The sequence below is a fragment of the Perissodus microlepis genome, chromosome 14 (genome assembly GCF_051167445.1).
Source record: "Perissodus microlepis isolate ML-2025 ecotype Zambia chromosome 14, ASM5116744v1, whole genome shotgun sequence".
NCBI lineage: Eukaryota > Metazoa > Chordata > Actinopteri > Cichliformes > Cichlidae > Perissodus > Perissodus microlepis.
This window is the reverse complement of record NC_140474.1, coordinates 22172958-22198964: the sequence shown is the minus strand read 5'-3', so window position 1 is coordinate 22198964 and position 26007 is coordinate 22172958. Positions and strand designations below refer to the sequence as shown.

The following is a 26007-nucleotide window of genomic DNA, read 5'->3' as shown; positions in this document are numbered from 1 at the left end:
CTACAGCAGATGAGTTTTAGTGTTGGTGTTACAATCAGAAAGAGAGATGAAGGGAGTCTACAGGAAAGGTGGAGCTGTGATATACCAGCTCACTGGGCCAAGGTGTAGCTCAAGCTCATGCATGATCATCCAGTAAGCTCAGAAAACACCAAAATAGAGTCACAGAGTGCCAAGGAGTAGTCCTAACTACTCTAAATGTTTCTTATGTAGTGTCAATAGAATACACCGTCTTTTGGATCAAGATATCACTGGAGGGAGATGGAAATGCAAGTATTAATATTTGCATTACCTCCTCATCTTTGTAAGACTTGTCTTTAATTATCCTCTTTAACTGAAATGCTAAATTTAACAATGATTATGCAATGTATTTTTATATTTATGTTAAAATCATTTTTGTGCACCCTTTCTGTCAGTGGTGTTTCCATCTACAGAAGTAAATGTAATGAAAACTCTTATAAGACAAAAAAAAAAAGACATAAGTTGCACATGTAAACACTTTAAAAATCCATTTACTGGATTTAGACTGTCATATAATATGTGATATATTGACATCAACGTTCAACATTCTGCTAGAGGCAGCTTTAAAAAAAAAAAAAAAAAAAAAAAAAAAAAAAAGGTCCCATGATGAAGATTACAGGGACATCAGCGCCATCTTTCTGCAGCTCATTTACGATGAAGTGTTTCTGGTGTCACTCAATCAGCCAGTGACACTGATGGAAATTAAGTACCTGAACTGTTTTGACTTTTCAGTGTGCACTCAGTTTTAGTATTTGCAGCCTATGAAGATATGTCCATTACTGGACATCTAATACTGGATTTTATGACAAACAACAGTAATAAAATGTCTGTAGGAAATTTTAATATATTAGATCTCAATGACATTTAAAAACAGTAATAGTACTAAAGTAAGTAAAGTAAGTCATCTTAATTCCCAACATTTACTCCAGGATCAAAGAGAGAATGCAGTCACTGGACGCTAATCTCAAAACATAAATAATAACTTTTTATGTAAGAAACCTTACAATCTTTGGTGAATTAAGCAGTTTTAATATTATTATTAACAATGGTAATAATAATAATAATAAGCATTGGGTGCATATAAGTAATGCAATAAGTCAATAACACTGACATGCCTCAACAATTTAGGCTTCTGTTCTGGCCATTTATGGCACCACCAGTGAAATGAAGAGCCTGAACTCCCAAATCATTGAGAAATTTATTTTAAAAAAATCAAAATACAATTGCAGGTAAAAAATATCCATTTCCTGCAATACCATTTAAAATCAATTAACTGAGAAACATGTACATATAATACAAAGATTAAGAAGCAAAACAAACATGGAAAAAGAATGATGAACTGTTAAAAACAAAGTCCCGATGAACTATTTGTGGGTGAACGGATGTGGGGGGCTTGACCAGTCGTCAGACTTTCATCCTTCGCATCATCTGTAAATTTGAAAGAAAAGAAAAAGACAAAGATTAAACCAAAGCTCAGGAAAATGCATTTCAGCAACACTGCTACAAAACAAGATTTAATAACATCTGAATACAATAAGATGTTGTTGCACATGTCAGAAATAAAAACCCTGTGCTGTTGTCCTTTCATAAACCACTGCAGTGTCAGATGTTTACCTTGCGAGCGCTGGCTGTCAATCCAGGAGACTTTGCAGATCTGCTGGCAGCTTGGGGAGATTTCCTCGATCCTTTCGTTACCACCTGAGGTGATTTAAAGTTTCCAGTTCTCCCGGCTTGTCTCACACCACCACGTGAACTCCCCGATGGCATTTTTTCTTGGTGCTTGCGTGCGCTCGTCTGAGCAGGCGACTTCTTCAAGCTGTCGCCTGGGGATTTTCGTGCAGAGCTGCGCAGCTTGTTCAGATGTTTCTTCAGGTAGTTATTGCTTTTAGGGGTGTTTTCGATGGTAAACATCATTGACTGCCTCCGCTCAGCCTGAGAGTAATGCAAGTGAAACTTAGCAAAGCGCTCAAAAACAAAGTTTTGTCACAATTTTGTGTGAGCTAAAATTACACTCACTGGGCTGAGGGCAGCACGAAGAGTAGAGCTCGAAGGACCACTGCTCACGCTCCTGTTTTTCGGGGTGAGTGGACGAGGGAAGCAGCTGGCTTTCATCTTTTTCTTCAGGTTGAGATAAAAAGCAAACATAAAGTTACATTTTAAACATTTTTATACTTATTTTGGATGACTATTCAATAACTATACAATATACTATCCACCAGTAATAGTATACCACAGTTTCCTGTTCATGGTACTGTTCAACCAACCTCAGGTGAAGTTTGGTGTAGGGACAATGTGGATGAAGGCTGCTTTGTGCCTTTTGGGCTCCTCAGCTGATAGGAGCTGGCAGTCCTTGAGGGTAGCTGGCCTGGCATCAAGGACAGACGGTCAGAGCGAGTGCCGGCAGCAGCACCCACCTGCCCCAACATGAGTGACTGTCGATGTGAGATGAGGGTATCCCGCAGCTGGCTTGGAACCATGGATGCTCGGCGGATTGTGTCTGACGGGTCACCTGTACGCAGCTCTTCGTCTGTAAAAACCAATGGACCACTCCTTCCAGTCTAGAAGAAGAAAGAAGAAAGATTTTAGTGCATTCAGTATACAGACGTTTAATTAGGAACAAATGGTAAATGGCCTGAATTTGTATAGCGCTTTACTCAGTCCCTAAGGACCCCAAAGCGCTTTACACTACATTCAGTCATTCACCCATTCACACACTGGCGATGGCAAGCTACGTTGTAGCTACAGCTGCCCTGGGGCACACTGACAGAGGCGAGGCTGCCAGACACTGGCGCCACCGGGCCCTCTGACCACCACCAGTAGGCAAACATGGAGTTAGTATCTTGCCCAAGGATATTTGGATGCAGCCATGCAGCCAGGAGGCAGCCTGGGATCGAACCACCGACCTTCTGATTAGTGGCTGACCTGCTCTGCCACCTGAGCTACAGCCACCCAACACACTATTTGAGAAATTTGGCATCCAAGTTCTTTTCTTATCACCTCAGACTCAACAGGGTAGCTGCTCTTTAGGTGAGGCAGACAGGCCTTGTTCCTGGACTGGAGCTCCGCAATCCTCAGCCAGTCTTCAGGTCCACCATCAGGCTCGTTTTCTGCTCCAACGCAGAAGGTACTGGTGGCTGAAAAGAAACAGATGAAGCAAAACAGTTACACATACACACAAATCTCAGGTTTTACAGTTGTTACTATGAACGTGCAGCTCCAATTTCAGCTTCCACCAAAAACAGTGATTCCCAAAGTGTGGGCCAGCGTCCCCTTATGGGCCACAAAGGTACTGCAGGTGGGCCACATCAGTAACAGAAATTTAGCTTGAAATCACTCACAAATACAAGTTACATACTTATATAAATTTAGTTATATAAAAAGTGAATTATAACTAGTAAAGGGAGGTGGTTAGTTGAAATAATTTTAATTAAATAATCTTTACAATTGTAATAACTGCAATTATGATTTCTTCCATAATCAAGCAGCCTGAGTTGCTCCAACTATACAGTAATTGAATAATGTTATAACTGCATTATGAATAATGCTGTTTCTCTCTGAAGGCTTATTAGAATTACGATTTAAAACTTAAATGAAGTTCCATCACGATTCTGCAACTCTTTCCTTTCAGGAGGGAAAACTGATCCTTTTACTCACGCTGTACATGGATGGTGCTCCGTCTGTACCCTGGAAGCCCAATGAGTTGGTCGCTGGCAGAGCTGGTCCTTCTGGCGGGAGTGTCAAAAAGCTCCATAGACACGGGCCGGGCAGAGTTTGCATTAGCAAGGTTTGGCTGGGAGCGAGCTGAAGCCAGGCTGTAGAAGGTCTCATCAGCTTCACCGCAGCCCGGGGTCTTCTACAGATCAGAAATCAACAGTCACAACTACAGTAATACTTGGATGGAAGTTTTGGGATATTTAGAAGGGGAAACGTTGGACCACTTAAATGTATTGTTAAGGTGCTGCGGTGAATTATTATGTGCTGCCAACAAGCAAGTGATGTACACAAAGATCTATTAGTCAACTAATCTTTTAGTATGATAGTTAAAACTTGAGACAGTGATTCCTTGTTAGAGAAAGGCATCATCAGAGAAATTTTAGAAACTGGTTAAACGAAACAACAATAATAATAATACTAGTACACTTTCATCAGCATAGTGACTAAATTACATAAAGAGTGAAGTTGAAACACCTGTAATTTAAAAAAAAAATACAGAGAATATTAAAAATGAACCAATTTTATCAGTGTGTATTATTGTGAACATGCAGTAAGCGTGTGCGAGTTTCCTCCACCTTGGTCATAGTGATGTTTATAACCTGTGTGGTTCTGCGGCGTTTGACTGACGAAGTCGGATTTTTTTGGGTTGAATCCATAATTTCCTCTGCACCGGTCCTGGAGGATGAGAAAGAAAAGAAATTTGAAAATGAAAGATTTTGAAAGCAGTTAAATCAGTATTGTTTCTAATACATAAAATACAATCTAGACACAATTATCTGTACAATTGTGTCCTATTCAGTTTTATACATTAAAATTACATTTAAGAACAAATGTTAAAGGGTCTGAATAATAAATTATTTTACTACAGTAACCAGGAAATAAAGTACTCACTCCTTAAAAGGAGTAAAGAGTTTCAAAGTGTTTCGTAATCGCACAATATTAGGGGACAAGATATAATCACTGCTAATTCTTAAATCTTGTCTTGATAATAAAACACGTCTTGGTAAGATCACAACCAATCTAGAGCTAAAAATGTGTAAGGAGTATGACCACAAAAGCACCTCTTGACTTGTCTGGTGTTTATAGGAGTAAAGTACAAAGTTTCCAGTGACTCGGCCTTTAGACCCCGGCGTTTGGCTGCCAAGCGTTCTGAACTGCGAACAAGTGGTGTGCTGGATTCATCGGGCGCTGAGAGTTTTCTGAAAAAGTTTGTTTTTAAAAAAAGAAAGAAAACAGTGTGCATTAATCACTACCCCCACTAAATCTTTCCAAATCCAATATAATACTTTCACCTTCCACACAGTGAGTGTCTGCATGTATACAGTTGTTTTTGTGAGAACTACCACAAAGGTGATATTCAGAATTTTGGTAGGTGTTTGTGTGTCTAGTGGGACATATTGTGTTTTGTCAGTACTACAATAGTCATGAAACATCACAGGTGTGTCGTTGGGATTGAAATGAAGTTTGAGGATGTGTGTAGGAACACAGAGTGGAGGCATGTCAGAATTTATGGGCCACAGCCCCTGAAACATGAATATCAATTTGTCATCCCATTTGGATTGTTTTCCATTTGTAATGCATTACTGCATCATCGTGTGAGTCATGTAATGCATTTTAGTCCAAGAACACACTGACTTCAGCTGGAGCCATCCTTTACAAGATGGGCTTCAGTTATCTGTTACTCAAGTCACAGCTTTTAAAAGATTTTGCATCTCCTCTTCTTTAGAACACCAATCTTTTAACTTTGTTCTGTGCGTTTAATTTACTTTCCCGTCTGTTTGGTGAGCAAGTCCTACAAAAAGATTCTGAGAAACCTTAACCCAACACTTACCTTGTGGAGTTTAGAGAGTCTTCCATACTGCTCTGGTCCAGGCTATCTGAGCTCATAGCTCTCTTCACCTGTGCTCTAGTGCAAACCCCCGAGTTTGAGTAAGGCACCTCAAAGAAACACGAGCTTGTTGCACTGCCTCCATTGGCATGAATCTTGTTCTGTACTCTTAAATTCTGGTCAGCACAGGCCAGCTGAAAGTAAAGAAATTGTGACAGAAGAGGTTAAAATGCTAAAGAAAAATTCAGGTGTGGTTTTAATTTCTTCTATGTTTCTGCTTATTGTGTTCAATCGTCATGCTTTAAACTGCAATACTAACCTGTGCCTCCAAGCTGGCCACCCTGTGTGAAAGTGTCTTCTCATTGGCTTGAGCCTTGTCCAAATCAAGCTGAAGTACTTTCTTTTCCATTATCATAGTGTGCATTTCACGCTCTTTAGCTTCAAGAGAAAGCTTGAGAGCATCCACTTCTTCTTGTCTTTTCTGGAGAAGCTGCTTCTTGCTGTTGTAATGATTTGCAGCCTTCTCCATCTGTGATATTCAAAACATGTATCTTAATTTTATAGTCCAGATCATTTATCACACACACAAAAAAAATTCTCATGAACAAAACAGTTATTATATTAAGAGATAAGCAGAAATAAAAATGATTACATTCTCAAACAAATCCAAACAGATGTTCAGTCACAAGCAGTAAAATATATTTTGTAACAGTTTCTGGTCACACCAACCTGAGCCTTGTAGTGTTCAGCAGCCTCTGATTTAGTGGCAAGCTGTTCCTGCAGATCTCTCTTGATTAGCTCAATTTCTTCTTCTTTCTCTCGCTCTTTCAGCAATTTCTCATTCTGCATTTTCAGTATTTCCAGCTCTTGCTGCAGTACAGACTCAAGCTTCTGTGAGGCTACATTCTCCCTCTTTAGGGCCAGGTTGGCTTGGAGAAGTCTTTCCTTCTCAAAAACTATGGCTTCGTGATCTTTTTCTGCCTGGAGTATTCTAACCAAAAGCACCTGTTTTTCTTGGACAAGAGTCTCCTTCTCTTTGAGTGTGGTAACCTGCATCTCCTGCACAGTCTCTTTCAACCTGATGTTAGCATCTTGTGTTGCTTCATGTTGTGTCAACTCTGCAGTTGCGGATGCAAGTTGTTGCTGAAGGAGGTTTATTTGCTGAGCAGACTCTTGCTGAGTTTCAACTAATTTCTGCTCTTTGGCCAGAAGCCTTTCCACCTCCTCCTTCAAATCCTGGATCTCATTTTGGAGAACATAGGTCTGTTTGGAGCTCTCCTGTTTTATCTCGGCCACAAGTTTCTCACTGGCTTCAGTTTCAGCTTTTGTTTTTTGTATCACGTTAGCTTGAGCAGTGACCTCCTGTTTGAGTGTGTTTATACTTTGGTCTTTATCAGCTGCAAGTGTCTTGACAACTGACACCTCTGCCTGAAGGACTTTAACCTTCTCCTCTGCCTTTGTGAGAGACTCTCTCGTGTCAAATACTTGGTTTTTCAGAGTTTCGATCTCTTGTTCTAGCATGTCAGAGTGGATTGAGCCCTCTTTTCTAAGTGTGACCAGTTGTTCTTCTTTAGCCTCGACCTGCTCCCTCAGCCGCTTTACCTCATCTTCTGAGGTCATCATCATGTTTTGTAGAGAGTCCTTTTCCTGAGAAAACTCAAATTCCTTCTGTTTCAGCAGGTTTTCTTTAACCTGAGCCTGCTCTGTTGCAGTCTTCAGTGATTCATTCAAACACTGCACTTGACCCTGAAGACTTTGGATCTCATTCTGTAGAGCCTCTGACTCCTTGCATTTGTCAGTCTTCATCTCATCTACCTCAGCCTCTTTAGTCTGGATTTCCTGCTTCAGTCGATTCACTTCTGCTTCAAGAACTGAAATTTGCTTCCCAAGCTCTTCAATCTGCAAAGTGCTTTCCTCTTGCTGTTTGGCCATTACAGCTTCTCTGGCTTGAGCCTGGTCCTTGGCCATCTCAAGAGAATGGGTCATGCTTTTTATTTGGTTGTTCAGATCATCAAGCTCTTGCTGCAACAATTCAGAGCGTGTAGAGGCCTCAGTCTCTAGCCGAGCCATCTGTTCCTCTTTTGCCTGGACCTCATTTTTCATTCGCTTCATCTCTTCCTCAGAGGCAAGCAGTTGTCGCTGCAACAGCTCTTTCTGGACGACACTCTCCTGCTCCTGTTTTTCAAGCACAACTAGCTGCTTTTGAAACTCCTCCTCTGCCTTTGTGAGAGACTCTCTCATAGTATTCACGTTGGATTTTAGAGTTTCGATCTCTTGTTCTAGCATGTCAGAGTGGATTGAGCCCTCTTTTCTAAGTGTGACCAGTTGTTCTTCTTTGGCCTCGACCTGCTCCCTCAGCCGCTTTACCTCATCTTCTGAGGTCATCATCATGTTTTGTAGAGAGTCCTTTTCCTGAGAAAACTCAAATTCCTTCTGTTTCAGCAGGTTTTCTTTAACCTGAGCCTGCTCTGTTGCAGTCTTCAGTGATTCATTCAAACACTGCACTTGACCCTGAAGACTTTGGATCTCATTCTGTAGAGCCTCTGACTCCTTGCAGTTGTTGGTCTTCATCTCATCTACCTCAGCCTCTTTAGTCTGGATTTCCTGCTTCAGTCTATTTACTTCTGCCTCAAGAACTGAAATGTGTTTCCCAAGCTCTTCAATCTGCAAAGTGCTTTCCTCTTGCTGTTTGGCCATTACAGCTTCTCTGGCTTGAGCCTGGTCCTTGGCCATCTCAAGAGAATGGGTCATGCTTTTTATTTGGTTGTTCAGATCATCAAGCTCTTGCTGCAACAATTCAGAGCGTGTAGAGGCCTCAGTCTCTAGCCGAGCCATCTGTTCCTCTTTTGCCTGGACCTCATTTTTCATTCGCTTCATCTCTTCCTCAGAGGCAAGCAGTTGTCGCTGCAGTAGCTCTTTCTGGACGACGCTCTCCTGCTCCTGTTTTTCAAGCACAACTAGCTGCTTTTGAAACTCCTCCTCTGCCTTTGTGAGAGACTCTCTCATAGTATTCACGTTGGATTTTAGAGTTTCGATCTCTTGTTCTAGCATGTCAGAGTGGATTGAGCCCTCTTTTCTAAGTGTGACCAGTTGTTCTTCTTTGGCCTCGACCTGCTCCCTCAGCCGCTTTACCTCATCTTCTGAGGTCATCATCATGTTTTGTAGAGAGTCCTTTTCCTGAGAAAACTCAAATTCCTTCTGTTTCAGCAGGTTTTCTTTAACCTGAGCCTGCTCTGTTGCAGTCTTCAGTGATTCATTCAAACACTGCACTTGACCCTGAAGACTTTGGATCTCATTCTGTAGAGCCTCTGACTCCTTGCAGTTGTTGGTCTTCATCTCATCTACCTCAGCCTCTTTAGTCTGGATTTCCTGCTTCAGTCGATTCACTTCTGCCTCAAGAACTGAAATTTGCTGTCTAAGCTCCTCAATCTGCAAAGTGCTTTCCTCTTGCTGTTTGGCCATTAAAGCTTCTCTGGCTTGAGCCTGGTCCTTGGCCATCTCAAGAGAATGGGTCATGCTTTTTATTTGGTTGTTCAGATCATCAAGCTCTTGCAGCAGCAATTCAGAGCGTGTAGAGGCCTCAGTCTCTAGCCGAGCCATCTGTTCTTCCTTAGCATGAATATCTGCATTTAGCCTCTTCATTTCTTCTCGAGATGCTGTCTTCTGCTTCTCGAGTGCTTCCATATGTTCAGCACTTTGTTGTTGAAGTAGCTCTATTTGTTGGACATTCTCTTGTGTGGTTTTATCCAGTAAGTCTTGCTTCACGTGAATTTCCTGCTGCGCTTGTTTGAGAGATGAACTAAGGTCTTCCACTTGAGCTGTTAAGATCTGGATTTTGTCACTGAGAGTTTCTTGCACATTAGACTTCTCAAGAAGTAACTTGGCAAGCTCTTCTTCTTTGGCTTGAATTTGATCTTTGTTTTTGTTAGTTTCATCTGTAAGAATGTCAACTTCATCTTTGAGACTGTTAATTTGTTGCTCTTTAACAGCCAACAGAGAAGTAGCAGCAGTTAACTTTGTCTCAAGATCGTTCACCTTTTCTTCAGTCTGACGAAGAAGATCTTCCTTTGCTTGCTTAATTTCCTGTAGTTTTTTAATTTCTTGTTCACAAGCAGCAATATGCTGCTGTAGCCTGTCTGTCTGCTCATTTTTTTGCTGCTCAACCTGCTCAAGCTGAAGCTTAAGGACTCGGATCTCTTCCTGAAGAACTCCCCTCTGCTCATTTATCTCCTTAATTTCTTGGTGGTATTCCTCCAGTTGCTGAGTTTTAGCATGAATCTCCAGCTCAGCCTTTATCAGGGAGAAATGTGTAGTCTCTAGCTCATTCTTCAAAACCCTGATTTCAGTCTCCAACATTTCTCTCTGGCAATTTAAGAAGAACCAACAATTATAATCAATGAAGTAGAAAATAAAATTTCCAAACTTAAACTGAAAATAAACAATTCAAGATGTTTATCGCTTACCATAATATTTTATATATTTTCAATTAAGTTTGATTTTAAAATTGTTAGCTTTTACATATAATTACCTCTACTATGGGTCCCATATTTTCCCCTACTTCATCCTTACTGGCCTTGCTTATTTCATCCTCCAAACAGGAAATCTTTCCTTGAAGGATTTGAATTTGTTCTGTAAGGAGTTCCTGAGAAATGAGAAAGGAAGCAGCTTACAGTAAATTAATTTGTATAAAACCCAACATTTAATGAGATCAATGGAGAAATAAGATTACTTACAGTCAACACAAAACTAATATAACTACTCTTCTTTATTTATAATAAAATAGGTAGACATGAGCATTTAAATGTGCTTTTCTTCTGAGTCTTTAACAGACATGATGTTTCCTATTCATTGTCCTTTTTGCATTCAGATTTCTCTGAATGACACAGGAATGCATGTTAAACAATATCTCTTGTGAATCTATACCTTTTGAGCAGTTGCTTGGTTGAGCTCAGACTGTAGATGGTTTCTTTTGTTTCTCCACTCCGCCTGAGCAGATGCTTGACTTTCCGTCAGTCTACCAACTTCCGTCTCAAAGGCGGCAAGCTGTGAGCACACAGCTCTCACCTGAGAAAATTTTTAAAAAATAAAAAGGTTTTTCAAATCCATGTTTTGATCTCAAAACTGACACAAAAAACTCCTCAAGACTTTAAAAGGTTTCTACTAGTGCAACACTCTCCAGAAACATGAAATGCACATGACCTTTACTGAATCCTGTCATGAGTGAGAATTCACTATCACAGATTTGCCTCAAAAGGTTTGGAAGCCATAACAGCAGACACGGTCATTAGATCTTTAGTGTAAATAAGAGACCCTCAAGAATAAAACAAAACAAACAACAACTTAAAAACAAAACAAACAAAAAAAAAAAACCCAGAATATTTTGCATGTTATTACCTGAGAAGAAAGCACACCGTTTTCATCTGCAAGCTCATCCACTTTGCGCTCCATGAGTGAAGTGTTTGTCTTGAGGTCTTTATTTTGCTTCAGCATCTCATTAAGACGCTTTTGTAAGCTGGAAAAATAAATAAATAAATACATAAAAATGTTACTTTAAACACTTCTGTACAAAGGTCTTGAAGTACAGACTATTAGCCTGTTGTACAGAATTTAGTCTGTTGTTAGGGGGTTGCTAGGCAACATGATGACAAAATATCGTGTAACTTTTGTGGATAGAAATTAGATGTTATGGTTGTGATATTAAAATGATGATTTTATATGGTGTTATAGGTAGGGATGGGAATCGAAACCCAGTTCTTGTTGAGAACCGGTTCCCACTGTTTCAATTAATTGGAAGCCTAGGCTGTGAATCTCTTAAGATCTCACTGTTGGGTTTGTAAGGCCATGTTACTCCTAAATTTCTATCTTGTTCAAAGAGAAGATATAAAACAAAGTTATAAGCTAATCGACCTTAGTGTTCTCCTTTTTTAAAACAAGAATCGATAAAGAATCAAGTTGTTAAACAGAATCGAAAAAGGAATCGGAATCGTGAAAATCTCATCAATTCCCATCCCTAGTTATAGGTTCATAAATCACTGTTCTTGGGTACTTACTCATTGTTCTTGATCTCAAGCTCATTAATCTGTTCTTTGGTAACATGCTCCTGATCACCTTGTTCTTCCTTTAGTTTATCCAGGCGGTACTGCAACTGGTTAATGCGAGACTCTGGGAAAGAGAGAGAAAGAAAACCAAAGCATGAAGCAAAGTCTATTGAAAACATGACAGGTATAAAAAGCTTAAATGAAAATGCAGACAATCTTAGACAAAATATGAGTGGTGCTTTAACAAGAATTTTGCCATTTCTCATATAAGTCTAACAAAATGCAAACTATACATTCAACAGATAGTACCTCTTTGTTCAATGAGCGCAATCTTGCTGGCCAGCTCCCTCTCCAAACTATCTCGGTAGTCTCGCTCCTTGATCATCTGTCGCTGCATTTTCCTCAGCTGAAATTTCGGCGTGTTCATTACATCCTCCAGAGGAGAACTGCTGTGTGAATTAAGCAGATCAGAAAGGTAAAGATTTTCAACGAAATGATGACAACCTGTGGATTTTCATCATGTATATTATAAGATAATGTAATACGAGGAAGTTTGGATTAACATAACCCATAAAACTGTCTTATATCTTTAAATGAATATTGTAACATAACCTGAAAATATTTAAGTCAAATCTGGTACCTGACTGAAGAAGAAGCCACAGTTTCTATGTCCACAAATTTAATTCTACTGGTTCGGTGGAAGAAAGGAGACTCATCACCCAAGGAGGAAGAGATGCTTGACATGTTGGTACCAGAGGTGGCTGCTGATTGCTCAAATATTTCTTGAGAGAAAGTCAAATCTGAGACAAAGATTGCACGATAGAGTCAAGCCAGTTAGTTAGTTTGTTTTGCTAAAGACTTCTTGTTACAGTCTACCTCGGAGGGGAAAAACAAAAGTGACATGTTTGTGACTTACGTTTTCCTCTCAGATGAGCGTCAAGTTCCTCGCTCAAATAAACACAACCCTCATTCTCCATCACAAAGGAACTAGTTAGGTGTGCTAGTTCCCGCTAGCAGAGTGGGAATAAATAAATACACACAGAATTAAAAATAATAGCACCAAGCAACTCATGATAAATGAGATGAGATGTATAAGTGTGACCACAATACACCAGCAGCTCCCAGCTTACCTCCACATCGCAGTCCAACATGTTCAGAGTGCAGTGGTCATTCATCATATCATGGTATACAAGCAACAAAAGCACCTAGTGATGTCGCAATAAAAAAAGTATGATAAGTGCTTTCTTTGGGCCTTTGAAAAGAAAAATGAAAAACAAAGAGGAAGTTTTTTACCTTTGAAATTTCAGCTGTTAGGCTGATGCCATCTCTAATGTGGTCCCAACGCAGAGAAGAGCTCTTGCTTGCATTAAATCTGCAGTCCCCTAAACAACAAAACACACACACATGCTCAGGTCAGTAATATATTTATCACCCATTATAATAAAAATGGTACCAGTGAGGAAGTTTTACAGTGAGGCTCAGAAAGAAAAGCCAATCATCTTTAAACATGAAGGTCAGTTGCTCACATACTGAAGTGTCCTTGTGCAAGACACTAAACCCCAAACTAACACTTATCCACTAGAGTTAATGTGTGTTATATGAATGAGTGAATTTGGCTTGTAGGCTAAAACACGCCCTGTAACAGTAGAAAAGTGTTAAATAAGTAGCAGTCCATCTACCAGGACACAATCTGGATCCCACCCAGGAATGCAGGGTGTGTCCAAAGGTGCAAAATATCTGTTATTTAAGGGAGAGAAAACAATGTGTTTAAAGTAAGGATGAGCTCTAAGTTCCTACATTAACACTTTCTGAAATACAAAGCGGTTTAAGCCCGATCAGACCATGAAATCCCCTTTGATCATATGTACTTCAGTCATTGGTTTGGAACAACATAAGCCTCAATAAGCTAAAGTGCTGTGATTCACCAGCTGGAGCCTTTATTACATATATCTTGTATTAATATCACACTCGTTCAAAAAGACACTCTTTTAAGAAGTCGCTCCAGAAAGAAACTCACTTTCTAGAAACTCTGCAATGACTCTGAACCGATCCTCAGTTGCATCATTTAGACAGGGGATGGGCTGCTTTTTCCTAAAATGACAAAGAAAAAGAAGAGAAATATAATAAAATAAAGGTTTACTGCAAGGAAGTAGGAGCTCTATATTTTCCAAAAGCACACAACCAACACGTTTAACACCCTGTCAGTCGCTGACACTCCCTGTTTACACAGGCTAAACATTACACCGCATTGCCAGCATACTTACAGCATATAAACAAGTCTAAGTAAGATCACTCCGTCCTGCAAGTCATCGATGGTCAGTTCTGAGTCACAGAGTTTTAAACTGTTCACCTATAAAATTATAGTTTGGAGAGAAAAAAACAAAACAAAAGAGGGTGATTAAAACTTTAAACATTAGTGCAATCATTTCACCGTAATGTCCACTAACATAACTCAACTTACCCAGGCAAGTAAAGACTTTACAGCCAAGTTCATCTCCATCTTGGCTGACCCTTTATTCAAAAAAGGGATTTGCACTCAGGAAACTATAAAACAAAAAGCTATGTTAAATACTTGCAAGCTATCCAATTAGCACCGATTAACATTGTTGCACGACATTTTTTAACTACTACTACTTAACAAGTACCTGACAATAATATCTACACTATGTTTCAGCAAAGTTATTTTGACCATAATGTTTTAAAGCACCAGCTACCGACCTACTGTTGCGCCGAAATAGAACTGCCAAAGGGTTCAGTAACGTCTATTAAGTCGAACGGTAGTAAAAATCGTGACTCACCTTAAAGGTTAGCAATTCTTGCCACTTGTACAGCAGTAGTCTGTAGTGTAGCTTATTAGTGTGTGAAGATACGCCTGCCTGTCTACAGTACATAGAGTTACTGGTAGAAAATAAACAGTCCCATGTGAACTACCACCAAATTCAAAAAGAGACGAAGAAAATTGAACCAGCCAATCCGTTTACACGTATACACGCGTCTGAAAAATAGGCAAAGTTGATTGGTTTACAAAGCGGAAGTTGTGCTCGATCATGTCCGGGCAACACAGGCACTGCGGAAAAGTTAAATAAATAAATTACATCCTATCTCGTTTTTAAACACTTTATATTGACCTCCATGCCAAGTGACATGAGTTACGGAAAACGGCGAAGGAGAATTTGTAAGGGTGTAAGAGAACCGCGGCGTTCGTTCGGCGTCTCATGTTGATGACGTTTTCCAAGGTGAAACTACAATCTTCCGAGGAAGGACTACAAGCGCAGCTGTCAAAACGAAATGATGACTTTTGTTTTGGGTCACTATTGTTAAAACGTGGAAAACCTAGTGAAACATAGATCCTTACAATGGATGGAATAGAAAATAAATATATACACTCAGTGGACACTTTATTGGGTACACTTTGCTAGTTCTGGGTGGAACTACAGAAATACTTAAATGCTACCTGGCAGAAATTTAATTAGATACTGGAGTACTGGCCCAACTTTTATGTCTTGAATTAATTACATTCTCCATTTTGTAGACAAATTATGACTTGTAGAATAGCTGAGAGCCTGCAGGTGGCAGGCTAAACTATGATGACAATGTTCACATGACATTTTCTTTAAATGAGAGATTCGGCACAAGCTTTTACAGTAAACAGCCAGTGGGAGGTGAAAAAACACATTTCTCAGCACTATAGCTATATACTATACTATTTAGTTACTTGTGGTTTTAAACTACACCGTTTGACATTTTATTTTATTTTTTAATTTATTAGCTATTATATATTTTTATATTTTTTGGTATGATGTCCAGAGGTACCAAAGAAGTTCAAATGTTTGATAAAAGGGCCTGAAATCCAACTTTTCCTGTGATGAAAGTGACTGTTTTTATGTTAAGGTCAGACTCCTGTGACCCTGTGGGACTTATTTCAGTCAAAAACTAAGGACAGCTGCCAGTGACAGCTAAAGGAAACACAGATGGCTTCAGCTGGTTAACCTATGACCTGATAGATGGAGTCCCTTTATTTTGGAATTGTGAATCTGTCGTTTACCAGCTCTTTAAATTCATAGAGACTGATATTTCATACCACACAGTGACAGAAAAACACCTTAGACATATTTAAATATAATCCTAACCCACGAATTCTCAAAACAGAATCAGCAAAATTAGAATTGAGGTGGCACTGAACCTTGAAACTTTCCCAACCTTGTGAAACCTTAAACCATGACAAAACACTGCAGAGGCGTGGATTTGAGTGACAGAGGCAGTGACCTTTATTTACTTACAGACTACCAAACCACACCAAGTATTAATGTACATTTAAACAATTCTACAAAAGCAACCAACAAAATGTGAACTTACACAATGTTATACCATGATAGTTATATTAACGTATACTCTATAATAGATTAATATTAGAATTTTTATATGAAAATTTAAATCTGTATGTAAAGCATGGCCCATCTCAGAGTCTTTGTCTATTGCTGAGTAACTGAAATTTTGATTAACCAATTCACTTAAAACACAACATTCGGATCTTATGTTGATTAAAAGAAAACCTGCACATGACAATGATCACTTCATATATTTATCTTTCTTTGTGTCTCGTACTCCGGAAACATCAACATCCTTTCCACAGGAAGTGGTCTGAAGCAGACTTTTGCATCAGGTCCTTTCTGCTGTCTGTCAAAAGTACATTATCACTGTTTGAAAGATATTTTTTTTAGTCATTTGGTTTCATTTGGGGGTTTTTTCATGACTGCTGCTCAGTTACAATAATGGTTGTGTTAATCTGGCTGTAGTTAATATAAAGAATTTCTTCAAAGAAGTGAAACTGGTGGTCTTGTGGTTTTGTTCCGTGATGCTTGAACAGGTTAATATATCATCGTCAGGGTGCTGCTCACACTGTACAAGATGGTGATGAAGATGCACGTTGCCAGGTGGACTCTCCTTTTTGCCCTGTGCTTCACTTGTGTGTCTTCAAATGGTAAGTTTTTTGTTTTTTTAAGAAAATATAATGTTTAAAATATAATGTTAAAAATGTAAAAAATAATAACCAGTTTTAATGTAATGTTTAGAAAATATATGTCTACATAAGTCTGTCAGGTTTTCTTCCAATTCTCTCTTTTTTTTCTTTTTTTTTGTAAATATTTGACTCTACTGAGTGAAGAGCTCAGAATCTGGCCAATGAAAAGTACACTTAATGTATTTAGACCGTTAAACTATCACTTAACTATCATGTTAGGGTAAAATCTTCTATAAACTATCTTAGAGCAAGCTGGTTAAAACCAGTTGCAAAACTGGGACATGACATTGGACAGACTTAAATTAAATAATAAACTTGGTCTGAATGACCAGTGAGGGATTCCAACCAGACCTCAGTGCGGAGGTGGGACAATGTGTTTTTTTCTGACAGTGACACATGGCAACTTGTGTTTATTGCAGAAAAGGTGAACTCTATGTCATGCAAAGGTATTTGCAGAGCAAATTCACAAAATAATAATATTATTAAATATTATTAAAACTATTCTGAAAACGAAACAAGGTTGTTTATCTGCATTTTAAAGAGTATATCTGCTTGATTTTTAACTTTATTTTAACATTTGCATAAAAGATCTTTTTCTCCTTGATATAGTAACACAGGGTCATTTTTTTTACCTGTGTGTGGGCAGGCCATATAAGATTGTTAATGGTTTTAAAAAGCATGATTAAGGTTATCACTTATACATTATTAGTCTTTGTCACAATCACTTAGTTACATTTCAGAAATCCACATCCTTTAACGGAGTGACCTAAACTTTCTCTTTTGTTTCATTTTTCCCTTTATGATGAAGAATCCTGTGAACATTTAGGAGAAATTGGTGAAGAGCACAGACTGAAGGTTCCACTTGGTTCATCTGTGCTTCTACCATGCAACATTCAAACAAGCAAGTTCAAATGGGTGACATGGAACTACAGTGGCTTAGGGCAATTGCTCAATCTCTCATCAGAAGGGCACGTTACATTCCTGGACCCCAGAAATGGCCGAGTGAAAGTCTTTCCAAACCAGGGCTCAGAGGGGAACTACTCTATCAGAATTGATGATCTTGAAAAGGCTGACATAGGATTTTACCACTGTATACAGGAGGGAAAATGTGTTCGAGTGGTGCTGGATGAAATAGGTAAGTGGATTTTTACTTGTAGATTTTAAGTTTATTCAATATTAAGCAGCAGCCTGTACTGTTTCTTCTGTCCTTGGATGACAAATGTCAAGACCCAGCACACACGAAAAGGACAAATAAATAAGTTTCTGTTTCCTGTGATACAGATCTTGTTAAACCGCAACTCTTCATGCAGGTACAAAAATCCCATGGCTGGCGATCTACATCTCTGCTGGTGTGACTGCTCTATTTCTGCTGGGTACTGGTTGCTACTACACTTACAAAAAATGCAAAGGTGAGAATTGCCCTGTCTGAAATTTAAAGTCAAAGCTGAGTGTTTTAGTGATTGTTTAGGAGGCTCATTGTATATTGAACTCACTTTTTGATTCTGTTGTAGATATCCATAACAACAAAAGCAACAGCAAAGTAGAGAAGAGTACGGTCATTCCCAGTAGTGCAGCTGCTCCGGGTAAGCAACAATTTCAACTCTGTGTCACTCCAGTAATGTTCATTTGTTGGATGTAAACTAGAAGACATTTGAAATTTGTATTCACAGAGAATAACGTTTGCTTTAAAATCATTTAACTACATTCTTACTGTTTAAAATTGTATGACAGATGCATAAAATACATTTAAACAAGTACCACTTTCATGGCTATCCATTATGTTTAATGTTCATGTGAATTTGCATTATAATATCAACAATATACATAACACGCTATACAGAGGTAAAACTACAAAACATGTCTTTATCTATCAAATCATAGACTGTGTACTACCTTTCAGCTGTTCATTTATAGTTTTACAAAATAATTTGATGTTTTTAATCAATATCATTAAGTAACTGTTAGGTCAACTGTTAACCAACGTACTTTAAAGGTGCTATTTCAACCGTTTATTCACTCTTTGACAGTTAATTACATATTTAATTCATCCCTTTTTTGTTTGTGAAGCTGTCTTCATGTTTAGCAGAACCAAACAGAAGAGATCTTTCAGTTACTCTGCTAATGTTTCACTGCAGGTCCCAGTGCCCCACCCGTGACAACAATCAACATACCAGTAGGTGTGCATGTACATGTACCACAGGCAGTAAGACCCTACACTCATGATCTTGTTTATGGTGAGTTTACTCATCTTTTTCTTCTCTTCCTCACTATTAAACAAACATTTTGAAGTCATTGTATATCAACTGAAAAATGAAAAAAAAAAAAAAAAAGTTCAGTATATAATGTTCTCAAACAATAGAAAATGATGACCAGTTCCCAACCAGTGCTGACCCCACCAGAAGTAATCCACACGGAGCTGTGCAGTATCTGGACAGGACCCAGCCTCAACAGCCCGGTCAAAGCAGAGGTGGAATTTATCCAAATTTGGAAAGGGTGGAAAGTCAGAGAACCAAACATAGATTTCATTTAGGTGCTTAGAAAAAGTCAATATGCTTACTGCAGTTTGCATTATTGGTGACTTCTAAATTGTAACAGTGTGAAGTAACCATCTTCTTTTACCCCATTAGAGCTTTTCAGCAGATTACGGCCACCGAGTTTCAGTCAGCATTATTACGGTAGAATGAGCAATTCTAGTCATCTTTTATTTTATAATAATGCTATCATCATTTCAGTTCTGTCTGATTTTGACTCATCCATTTTATTTCACAGTAAACCAACATGATCTCCGCAAGCAACACGCCAAGTCAAAGCAGGCGGAGAATCAAAAGAGAGGTAGTTTGAGTTCACTGAGTTTTCTCCAAATGATCAGAATTATTTGTCACTGTTGGAGAATAAGCACAAAACACTGACTTCTGTTCTTTCCTCACCTGTTTCTTTACCAGCAGGCCGCGAGAAGAAGAAAAACAAAGACAGTGAGTGCTGACTTCATCTGTGGGCATGTTAGAGATGGAATAATACTGTGCACTGAACTGCTCTCCCGATTTTCCACTCTTTCCCTCTTAGACTGTGAATACAAAAACCCGATTTACAACATGAGCACCGAACAGCTCAGCCAGCTGTAGAGAATGAAGGGCACGAATGAAGGAGTTTAAATCTCATTTGAGAATGAGGGCTACGATCTATTTTACTCCTTTAAGGTGATCCATGTCTTCTTGTATTTGTTTGTACTGTAAGTGCGCTGCATTCCACTATTCTCTTGAATGCTGTTAGAATAAGGTTCATCAGTGTCTTCACATATAAACTGATTGCATGATGATGATACTAAAAATGTCTTCTATTGATATGTTCACCACCAGAGATGGGCAGTAACGCGTTACAAGTAACAAGTAACGCGTTACTGTAATCTGATTACTTTTTTCAAGTAACGAGTAAAGTAAGGGATTACTATTGCAAAAACGGTAATTAGATTACCGTTACTTTCCCGTAGGAACGCTGCGTTACTGCGTTACTAAAACCGTGATTTTTTTGCGAGAATGTCTCATGACAATGACGTAAGCGAGTGCGACGTTCGTGACAACAGCTGTCTGCAGATCAACAATGGATCATATATCGAGTGTGGGAGAGAGTATGAGCGTGCAGCGTTTAAAGCGTGGAAGTACTGACCTTACTTTGAGTTTGATTCCATAAAAAGTGACAAAAACATTAGCGTCCGTTGTGCGTGGGAAGAAAACTTCTTTTTACAGCGAAAAAAACCCTAAACAAGCACCGAGTGCGCTACGACGTAATGCGAAATTCACAGAGAAACTCGCGGATTCTTCCACTGACCGCTGCGGCACACCTGCACCAGGGTAAACCTCCGCCTGCTTTACAGGTGAAAATAGAGCAACAGGACCGCTAGTCTTTGACTTTATTTATTTTCTGCTGTGTTTTACTTGCACCTATTTGAAAGACTGTGTGTAAACACAAAAAATATTTTACTTTATGTGCTGGAATGTGCAGAAAATAGGTTTAAATGTTAAACAAATTTCTTCAAGTCAGAGAATGGTGCATATAATTTAATTTTTGCTTGATGCAGATTAAGATTAAAACTGATAAAACAAGTTTTAAAAAAGGAGACTTTTCCATTTGATTACATTTTGTATGATGGATTATGCAGAAAAAGTAGAACTGGGCTGAAAGATCTATCACTTTATCACCTATTCAGGTTGTAAATCGTGTTTTTAATCAGTAATTAGTAATCAGTAATTAGTTACTGATTACTTTTTTCAAGTAACTTGACCAACACTGTTCACCACGATGTACAGAGTTGTGTGACTGTAGAGATGTGTGCTGTTTAAACTTACAGATTGTTGTATTGAGCCTGTGTGTATGACATTGAAATAAGACTTTCTAAAAAATAAAAACTGTTTTATTGCCTTTCCATTATTTTAAAGAGAAAAATTCAAGATGTTTTTTCTTAGAAACAAAATCCCCCGCCCCACACACACACACACACACATGCACGCAGTGACTGTAACTTTAACAAGTTGGGGGGAAACCCATCTTGAAATACTGATAACACCAGAGGGTGACCACGCGATGCTCATGTTGTGTGGGCACAGACACCTCACTGTCAACTGGCTGCATCAGTTTGCAGATCACTTTCTGATCTGCTGGGTTGCTTTTACCCTCCTGGTGGGAGAGGTGGCAATTAAAGCTAACAACAACCAGCGGCGCCCTCGCACTCAGTCTCAGCAACCACGAGTGAAGACCAAGTTTATTCTGGTGACATTTACTTTCTTTTCACTGCCTATTCTGAAATGTGAAACCCTGGCTGTTTCAAAACTATTTCGAAACACTGTGAAAATCAAAAAGGCCACTTTGATTTGCTGTGAGGAGTTCATGTCTCTCTATATATCAAAGATTAAATTCACAGATCTTTTTAATGGCCATGTATGTTTATGGTAAGTCATGAGCTGTCAATATATGTACAGGTATGTAGCTTTCAAAGTGCGTGGAGCTTTGAAATGTTTGTTGTGTCTGTGCTTCTATTTCTATTGATTCACACTCAGATGACCACAGCGGATATTACCAAGTTACTGCTATAGCAAAGCAGCACCACTACTTCCTGCAAGAAAGTAACAGCTTGGTTATCTTAACAGTTGCATCCTGGGGATGTTTTGTGAGAAAGAAAAGTAAGATAAACCCATTGTGTATTCTTCTATAATAGTAAAAGGACTTTTATTTTCAAAACTTTTCTTTAACTCAACATAAATATAACACAAATTTAACCATTTTCATTGAAGCACGTGCCAGCAGTGGCAGAGTTGAGTCAGAAAAGTGTTGAGTCTTTGCCTCTAATCTGTGAAAGGAAGATGAAAGGTAATGCACAGAAATATCACAATATATTTTAGTTTCTGTTTATCAAATAATTCAAGCATGTTTTCCACAGAAGTGTCATCAAAGCAGTTTCTCTGCAGCAAAGATGGCTTCAAGATTACCATACACAAGCATGCAACAATGCTCCCTCTGAATCTGGATACAGTCTGGATTCATTCTGGCCAAAATCCCAACTGTAAACCCAAGAAAAGATCAGCTGATGCCATCACTTTCATCTTTCTGTTCAGTGACTGTGGCACTCGGTCTATGGTAACCATCAGCCTTTAGAATATAAATAATGTTATATATTTACAGTGTGAGTTATTGCATGTAAATAAAGTACTGCACAGTGGATGATGACACACTTCACACTTTTTTTTTTAAAGATAGTTGTCACTCATTCTAGTTTCCTTTTCCTTTTGTCTCACTGTGCAGTGCAGCTTTGCACTAACTCAAATGACTCAACTAGGCATCAGGGTTCAGCAAAAAAAAAGTCAGAGCGCCCACTAAAACTGAGGAGCAAAGGAACAAGAACTGAACTGAGGATTGCCAAAAGTCAAAGTTTCATTCCTATTTTTGTTTTAAAAAATATTTTTTGTATTTGTTAATATGATTAAAATGTGGTGGGTCTTACTCAGATATGTTTATCTGCAGATTCCTCATATAGGTCTTTCTATTCCCATTTTTACCATCCAATAGTAGCTGAGCGTGGCCAGCCCGTGTATGTGGAGCTGTTTGTAGTCAAACGTGAGGACAGGGACTTTGTTCTGCTGCCGGAGGACAGCTGGGCTACACCGACTGAGGACTCAGATGGCCAACAAAGACGGAAACTGCTGCTAGTGACAGCCGCAAAACAGTTATGCTGCAAGTTTCCAGTACAGAACTAGGATAATCCTCCATTCACAAGTGGTTTGTGGTTAGACTTTTCTCTTTTGTGAAATCCCCAACAGCTGAAAACCTGGTATGTTAAAGAGAATTTGTAGAGAATTTGTATCATTTTATCGTTAAGCTTTGCTACAGTACTTTTTCTCCTACAGGTGCATTTCTCCTGAAATGTAGAGATCTCTAAGGGGCCAGGGAGCCTGCAGCCTTGCAGTAGTGGGAAATCGACTTTTAAACTGTTCATCTTTTGTCTTATAAATCTAAAAATAACACTGATCTCACACATTAACATGTAACACTGTGAACAAAAGATTGTTTTTCTTTGTTTTGGGGGAGTGCATAAATCAGGAAGACCTCCTGGATCACTATATGACAATCAAATCAACCAAGAACTGTACAATTTGTAATGGACATTAAATTGTACCTTGGCTCCCAAAAGACGTTTTCCTTATAACATTTGATCACATATTTAATTCTATAATCCTCCAGTCACTGCACAGCTTTATTGTCACTTTGGGTTGTTTGTGTCAGCAGCAGGGCTGGACTGGGACAAAAAATCAGCCTGGGCATTTTGACTAAAAACCAGCGCACTAGGTAATATGGGAAAAGCCATAAAGCCTTTAAATGAACAAAAACGCTTTTGTGACAGTGGTGTACACTGTCCTGTTGGTATATATGTATGATTTCTATATATTTTGCATCAGATGACCACTTTGATTGTAAGATTCTGATAATTATTTATTAAAAGCTAGACATTCTAAATGAGAATAAGAAAGAAGTATTTCTTTGTGCCCCCCTTTCCCTGTTAATGCCCTACCTGACCCAAGGCAAAACTTTAGACCCGCCCCAGTGCAGTTACCAGCTGTCAGCAACTGTCAGAAACGGTTCGTAACTTCCCTTCAACTCATTCGTCACCTAAAAGGTAAACCTGTTTCTCCATCACCTGTTCAGCTCTCATTCAGTAAGGACATCTCCCGGTTTCATCTTCATATTTCCCTCTCACCAGATATCCAAACCGATATGACCAGCAGCCTGTACGGCTGTGGCTCCAGCAAACATCAGCTGATAGAAAGTAATATTAAATAATTTCTAACAACAGCTTATCAAGCTTAAACGTGCTGCTGTTGTTTTGCGCGACAACCGCTGGCTGACTTGCGACAGAAAAGCTCAGTTTCATGATTGAAGTAGCAACAGGAGAGGGAGACGGCGAGCAGAGGCAGCTGCTCAGCATAAAGACACAGAATGACTCCAGCTTTGTGTCTTTTTTTCCATTGTAGCTGAAGTACGGGAGAAATAGCGTTCCTTTTCACCTCAGTACCATTTTCTTCTGTTTGTCTGTGATAATAAGACTGCTTTCAGAGCCGTTGCCCAAGCAAGGGGAGGGTGCATCCGACCTCCTCGGCTATAATTGGCCCAGCCCAGAGTCGATCATGACCAATTGGCCAATCCAACCACTTTTCATTGTTTATACCATTACAAACAAAACAAACAAACAAAAAAACATCGGCCCATAAAAACGAAATATCACCATCGGCCCAGGCAAATGCCCTGTATGCCCGATGGTCAGTCCAGCTGTGGTCAACAGGTTGTCTGTTCAGATGCACAAGGAGCAGATGTTGTGTGAACAGCAGTGTTGTTGTTACGAGTAGTTACGATAAAAGACCAGCAGATGTCGCCCTATGTCAGCTAGCACATTAACATTTTTCAGTGTCTGATATAGATCTGATATAAATATAGATCTGCTGCAAACAAATGGCTGTTTATGCAACTACAAAACAGTGTCAGCTTTTGTTCTGTAAATCTGTTTGACTCATTCAAATTGTACTAGAATCGATCTCTAATGAACTACATCCGCTAACAGCTGACGTCACGTGGAACCAAATGGAAAAGTACAATTTGAAAATATCCATTCAAATTCAATTAAAATTGCGAATCTTCACATTTGTGCACGGGTTTAAACAAACAAGCATGTTTTTTTTATAATGGATAAAGTGCTGCTCATGGAGAGAGAGTGAGTGAGGGGGGTGGGCAGGAAGTAAAAGTCACAGCAAGATACCAGAGATAACATCTTTCAAAGTACAACAGGAATCGACCTCAAAAATCATCTAAACATGGATCCCAGTATACTTGCACTTACACGAACACTTAGACAAAGAAAAGATCAGAGATGGAGTAAGACTGAACAAACTACACTCAAGAGCTTCAAATTTAGAATTTAAGGGTTTAAGATGAGACACTTAATCGTATTCACAAGCATTCAAAATCCCTAAACAACAAATGGTAACCAGAACTCAAATAAAGCAAGAACCCAAACTCCATACCTCGCATAGCACAAAAAAAAAAAAAAAATGAAGCGCAAAACCAACACGGGGAAAAAACACAACAACTTCGAAATAACTTTAAAAAATTATGTTGGTTTGATACCATTGATACAGAGTCATTAATCAGCCATATCATGCAGAATGATGATGTGTTATTTTAAACAATAGTTTTAATTGTATTGTGCAGGGTCAGCGCCAGAGCAGATGGACTGGATGGGTAACTTGCTTGAACAGGGGAAATTAGATTCAGCACACCTAAAAAGTGCATAAATAAAAACACATTTTATTACCAAATCTACTCAATTTTACTTATAACTGTCAAAGTAGGTCAGTAGAATTCAGCTGAGGGGGAAAAGTGACCTTTTTGAACAGCCTGGACCCCTGGAGCCCGTCCATAATGCAGACACTGGTGTAGATTATTATGATAACACTAATTGTTAAGAGCTCCCTCACCTTAAATTTAACACCACACATCGCACACTGAACAAAATGACAAACTGATGGTCTTTTCTGTCCTACTATCAAAAAGTAATTTACTGATTAATGTGTTTCTTCTGCTTTCTGTTTTGCAAAAGCAAGCTTGGATATGATGCATAATGAGATCATAACAGGATACACAAGAGAAAGTTAAGTTAAAAAAAGAAGTTAAAATCGCCCACTAAAGGCTACACTGCATAACGAGTACGTCTCTGTTTGGCTGTTTTCTCTGTACACACTGCACCAATGAAAAAATACCTTTATTTTGAAAGTTGTGTTTGAATTAGGCCCACCCACCCGTTTTTTTTTGTCAGTGCCAAATATACTTCCGGATGGACCCTTTAAATAGAA

The 26007-nt window shown here is 38.9% G+C and overlaps 2 protein-coding genes and 1 pseudogene across 6 annotated transcripts; 2 read left to right on the top strand and 1 right to left on the bottom strand.

Moving 5' to 3' along the window:
- Positions 1 to 1115: 1115 nt before the first annotated feature.
- numa1 (nuclear mitotic apparatus protein 1) lies at positions 1116 to 14755 on the bottom strand. 4 transcript variants are annotated; one of them, XM_084950864.1, is made up of 24 exons: positions 14397 to 14754; positions 14060 to 14142; positions 13863 to 13948; positions 13616 to 13689; positions 12892 to 12980; positions 12729 to 12803; positions 12515 to 12608; positions 12239 to 12398; positions 11908 to 12044; positions 11611 to 11722; positions 10955 to 11072; positions 10484 to 10624; positions 10089 to 10202; positions 6290 to 9922; positions 5880 to 6089; positions 5564 to 5754; positions 4794 to 4931; positions 4308 to 4407; positions 3673 to 3871; positions 3016 to 3152; positions 2283 to 2576; positions 2035 to 2136; positions 1633 to 1950; positions 1116 to 1446 (listed from the first exon to the last, which is right to left on the bottom strand). In XM_084950864.1, the coding sequence occupies exons 2-24, from the start codon at positions 14096 to 14098 to the stop codon at positions 1423 to 1425; spliced, it is 6585 nt and encodes a 2194-aa protein (XP_084806990.1). In that variant the 5' UTR covers positions 14099 to 14142; positions 14397 to 14754; the 3' UTR covers positions 1116 to 1422. The 4 variants fall into 4 exon arrangements, with proteins under 4 accessions (XP_084806990.1, XP_084806988.1, XP_084806991.1 ...); XM_084950862.1 differs by having other exon boundaries at positions 11908 to 12047; positions 14397 to 14753; XM_084950865.1 differs by having other exon boundaries at positions 4332 to 4407; positions 11908 to 12047; positions 14397 to 14753.
- Positions 14756 to 16249: 1494 nt separating this feature from the next.
- LOC146373928 (uncharacterized) lies at positions 16250 to 21043 on the top strand. 2 transcript variants are annotated; one of them, XM_084950869.1, is made up of 10 exons: positions 16250 to 16579; positions 17427 to 17753; positions 17929 to 18027; positions 18130 to 18201; positions 18754 to 18852; positions 18978 to 19085; positions 19246 to 19293; positions 19388 to 19450; positions 19561 to 19590; positions 19682 to 21043. In XM_084950869.1, exons 1-10 carry the CDS (start codon positions 16507 to 16509, stop codon positions 19738 to 19740), a joined length of 978 nt encoding a protein of 325 aa, XP_084806995.1. In that variant the 5' UTR covers positions 16250 to 16506; the 3' UTR covers positions 19741 to 21043. The 2 variants fall into 2 exon arrangements, with proteins under 2 accessions (XP_084806995.1, XP_084806994.1); XM_084950868.1 differs by having other exon boundaries at positions 18978 to 19148.
- A 153-nt stretch (positions 21044 to 21196) lies between these two features.
- On the top strand, positions 21197 to 23341 carry LOC146373927 (zona pellucida sperm-binding protein 4-like; annotated as a pseudogene).
- Positions 23342 to 26007: the final 2666 nt, after the last annotated feature.

Coding starts and splice junctions, on each gene's coding strand:
- LOC146373928 (XM_084950868.1), top strand. CDS start 16,507: ATGGTGATGAAGATGCACGTTGCCAGGTGGACTCTCCTTTTTGCCCTG. Junction 18,028..18,129: donor CACTTACAAAAAATGCAAAG/GTGAGAATTGCC, acceptor ATTCTGTTGTAG/ATATCCATAACAACAAAAGC. Junction 19,591..19,681: donor GAAGAAGAAAAACAAAGACA/GTGAGTGCTGAC, acceptor TTTCCCTCTTAG/ACTGTGAATACAAAAACCCG.
- numa1 (XM_084950862.1), bottom strand. CDS start 14,098: ATGGAGATGAACTTGGCTGTAAAGTCTTTACTTGCCTGG. Junction 12,048..12,238: donor GTGGCTTCTTCTTCAGTCAG/GTACCAGATTTG, acceptor TAATTCACACAG/CAGTTCTCCTCTGGAGGATG. Junction 5,755..5,879: donor TGGCCAGCTTGGAGGCACAG/GTTAGTATTGCA, acceptor CTTTACTTTCAG/CTGGCCTGTGCTGACCAGAA.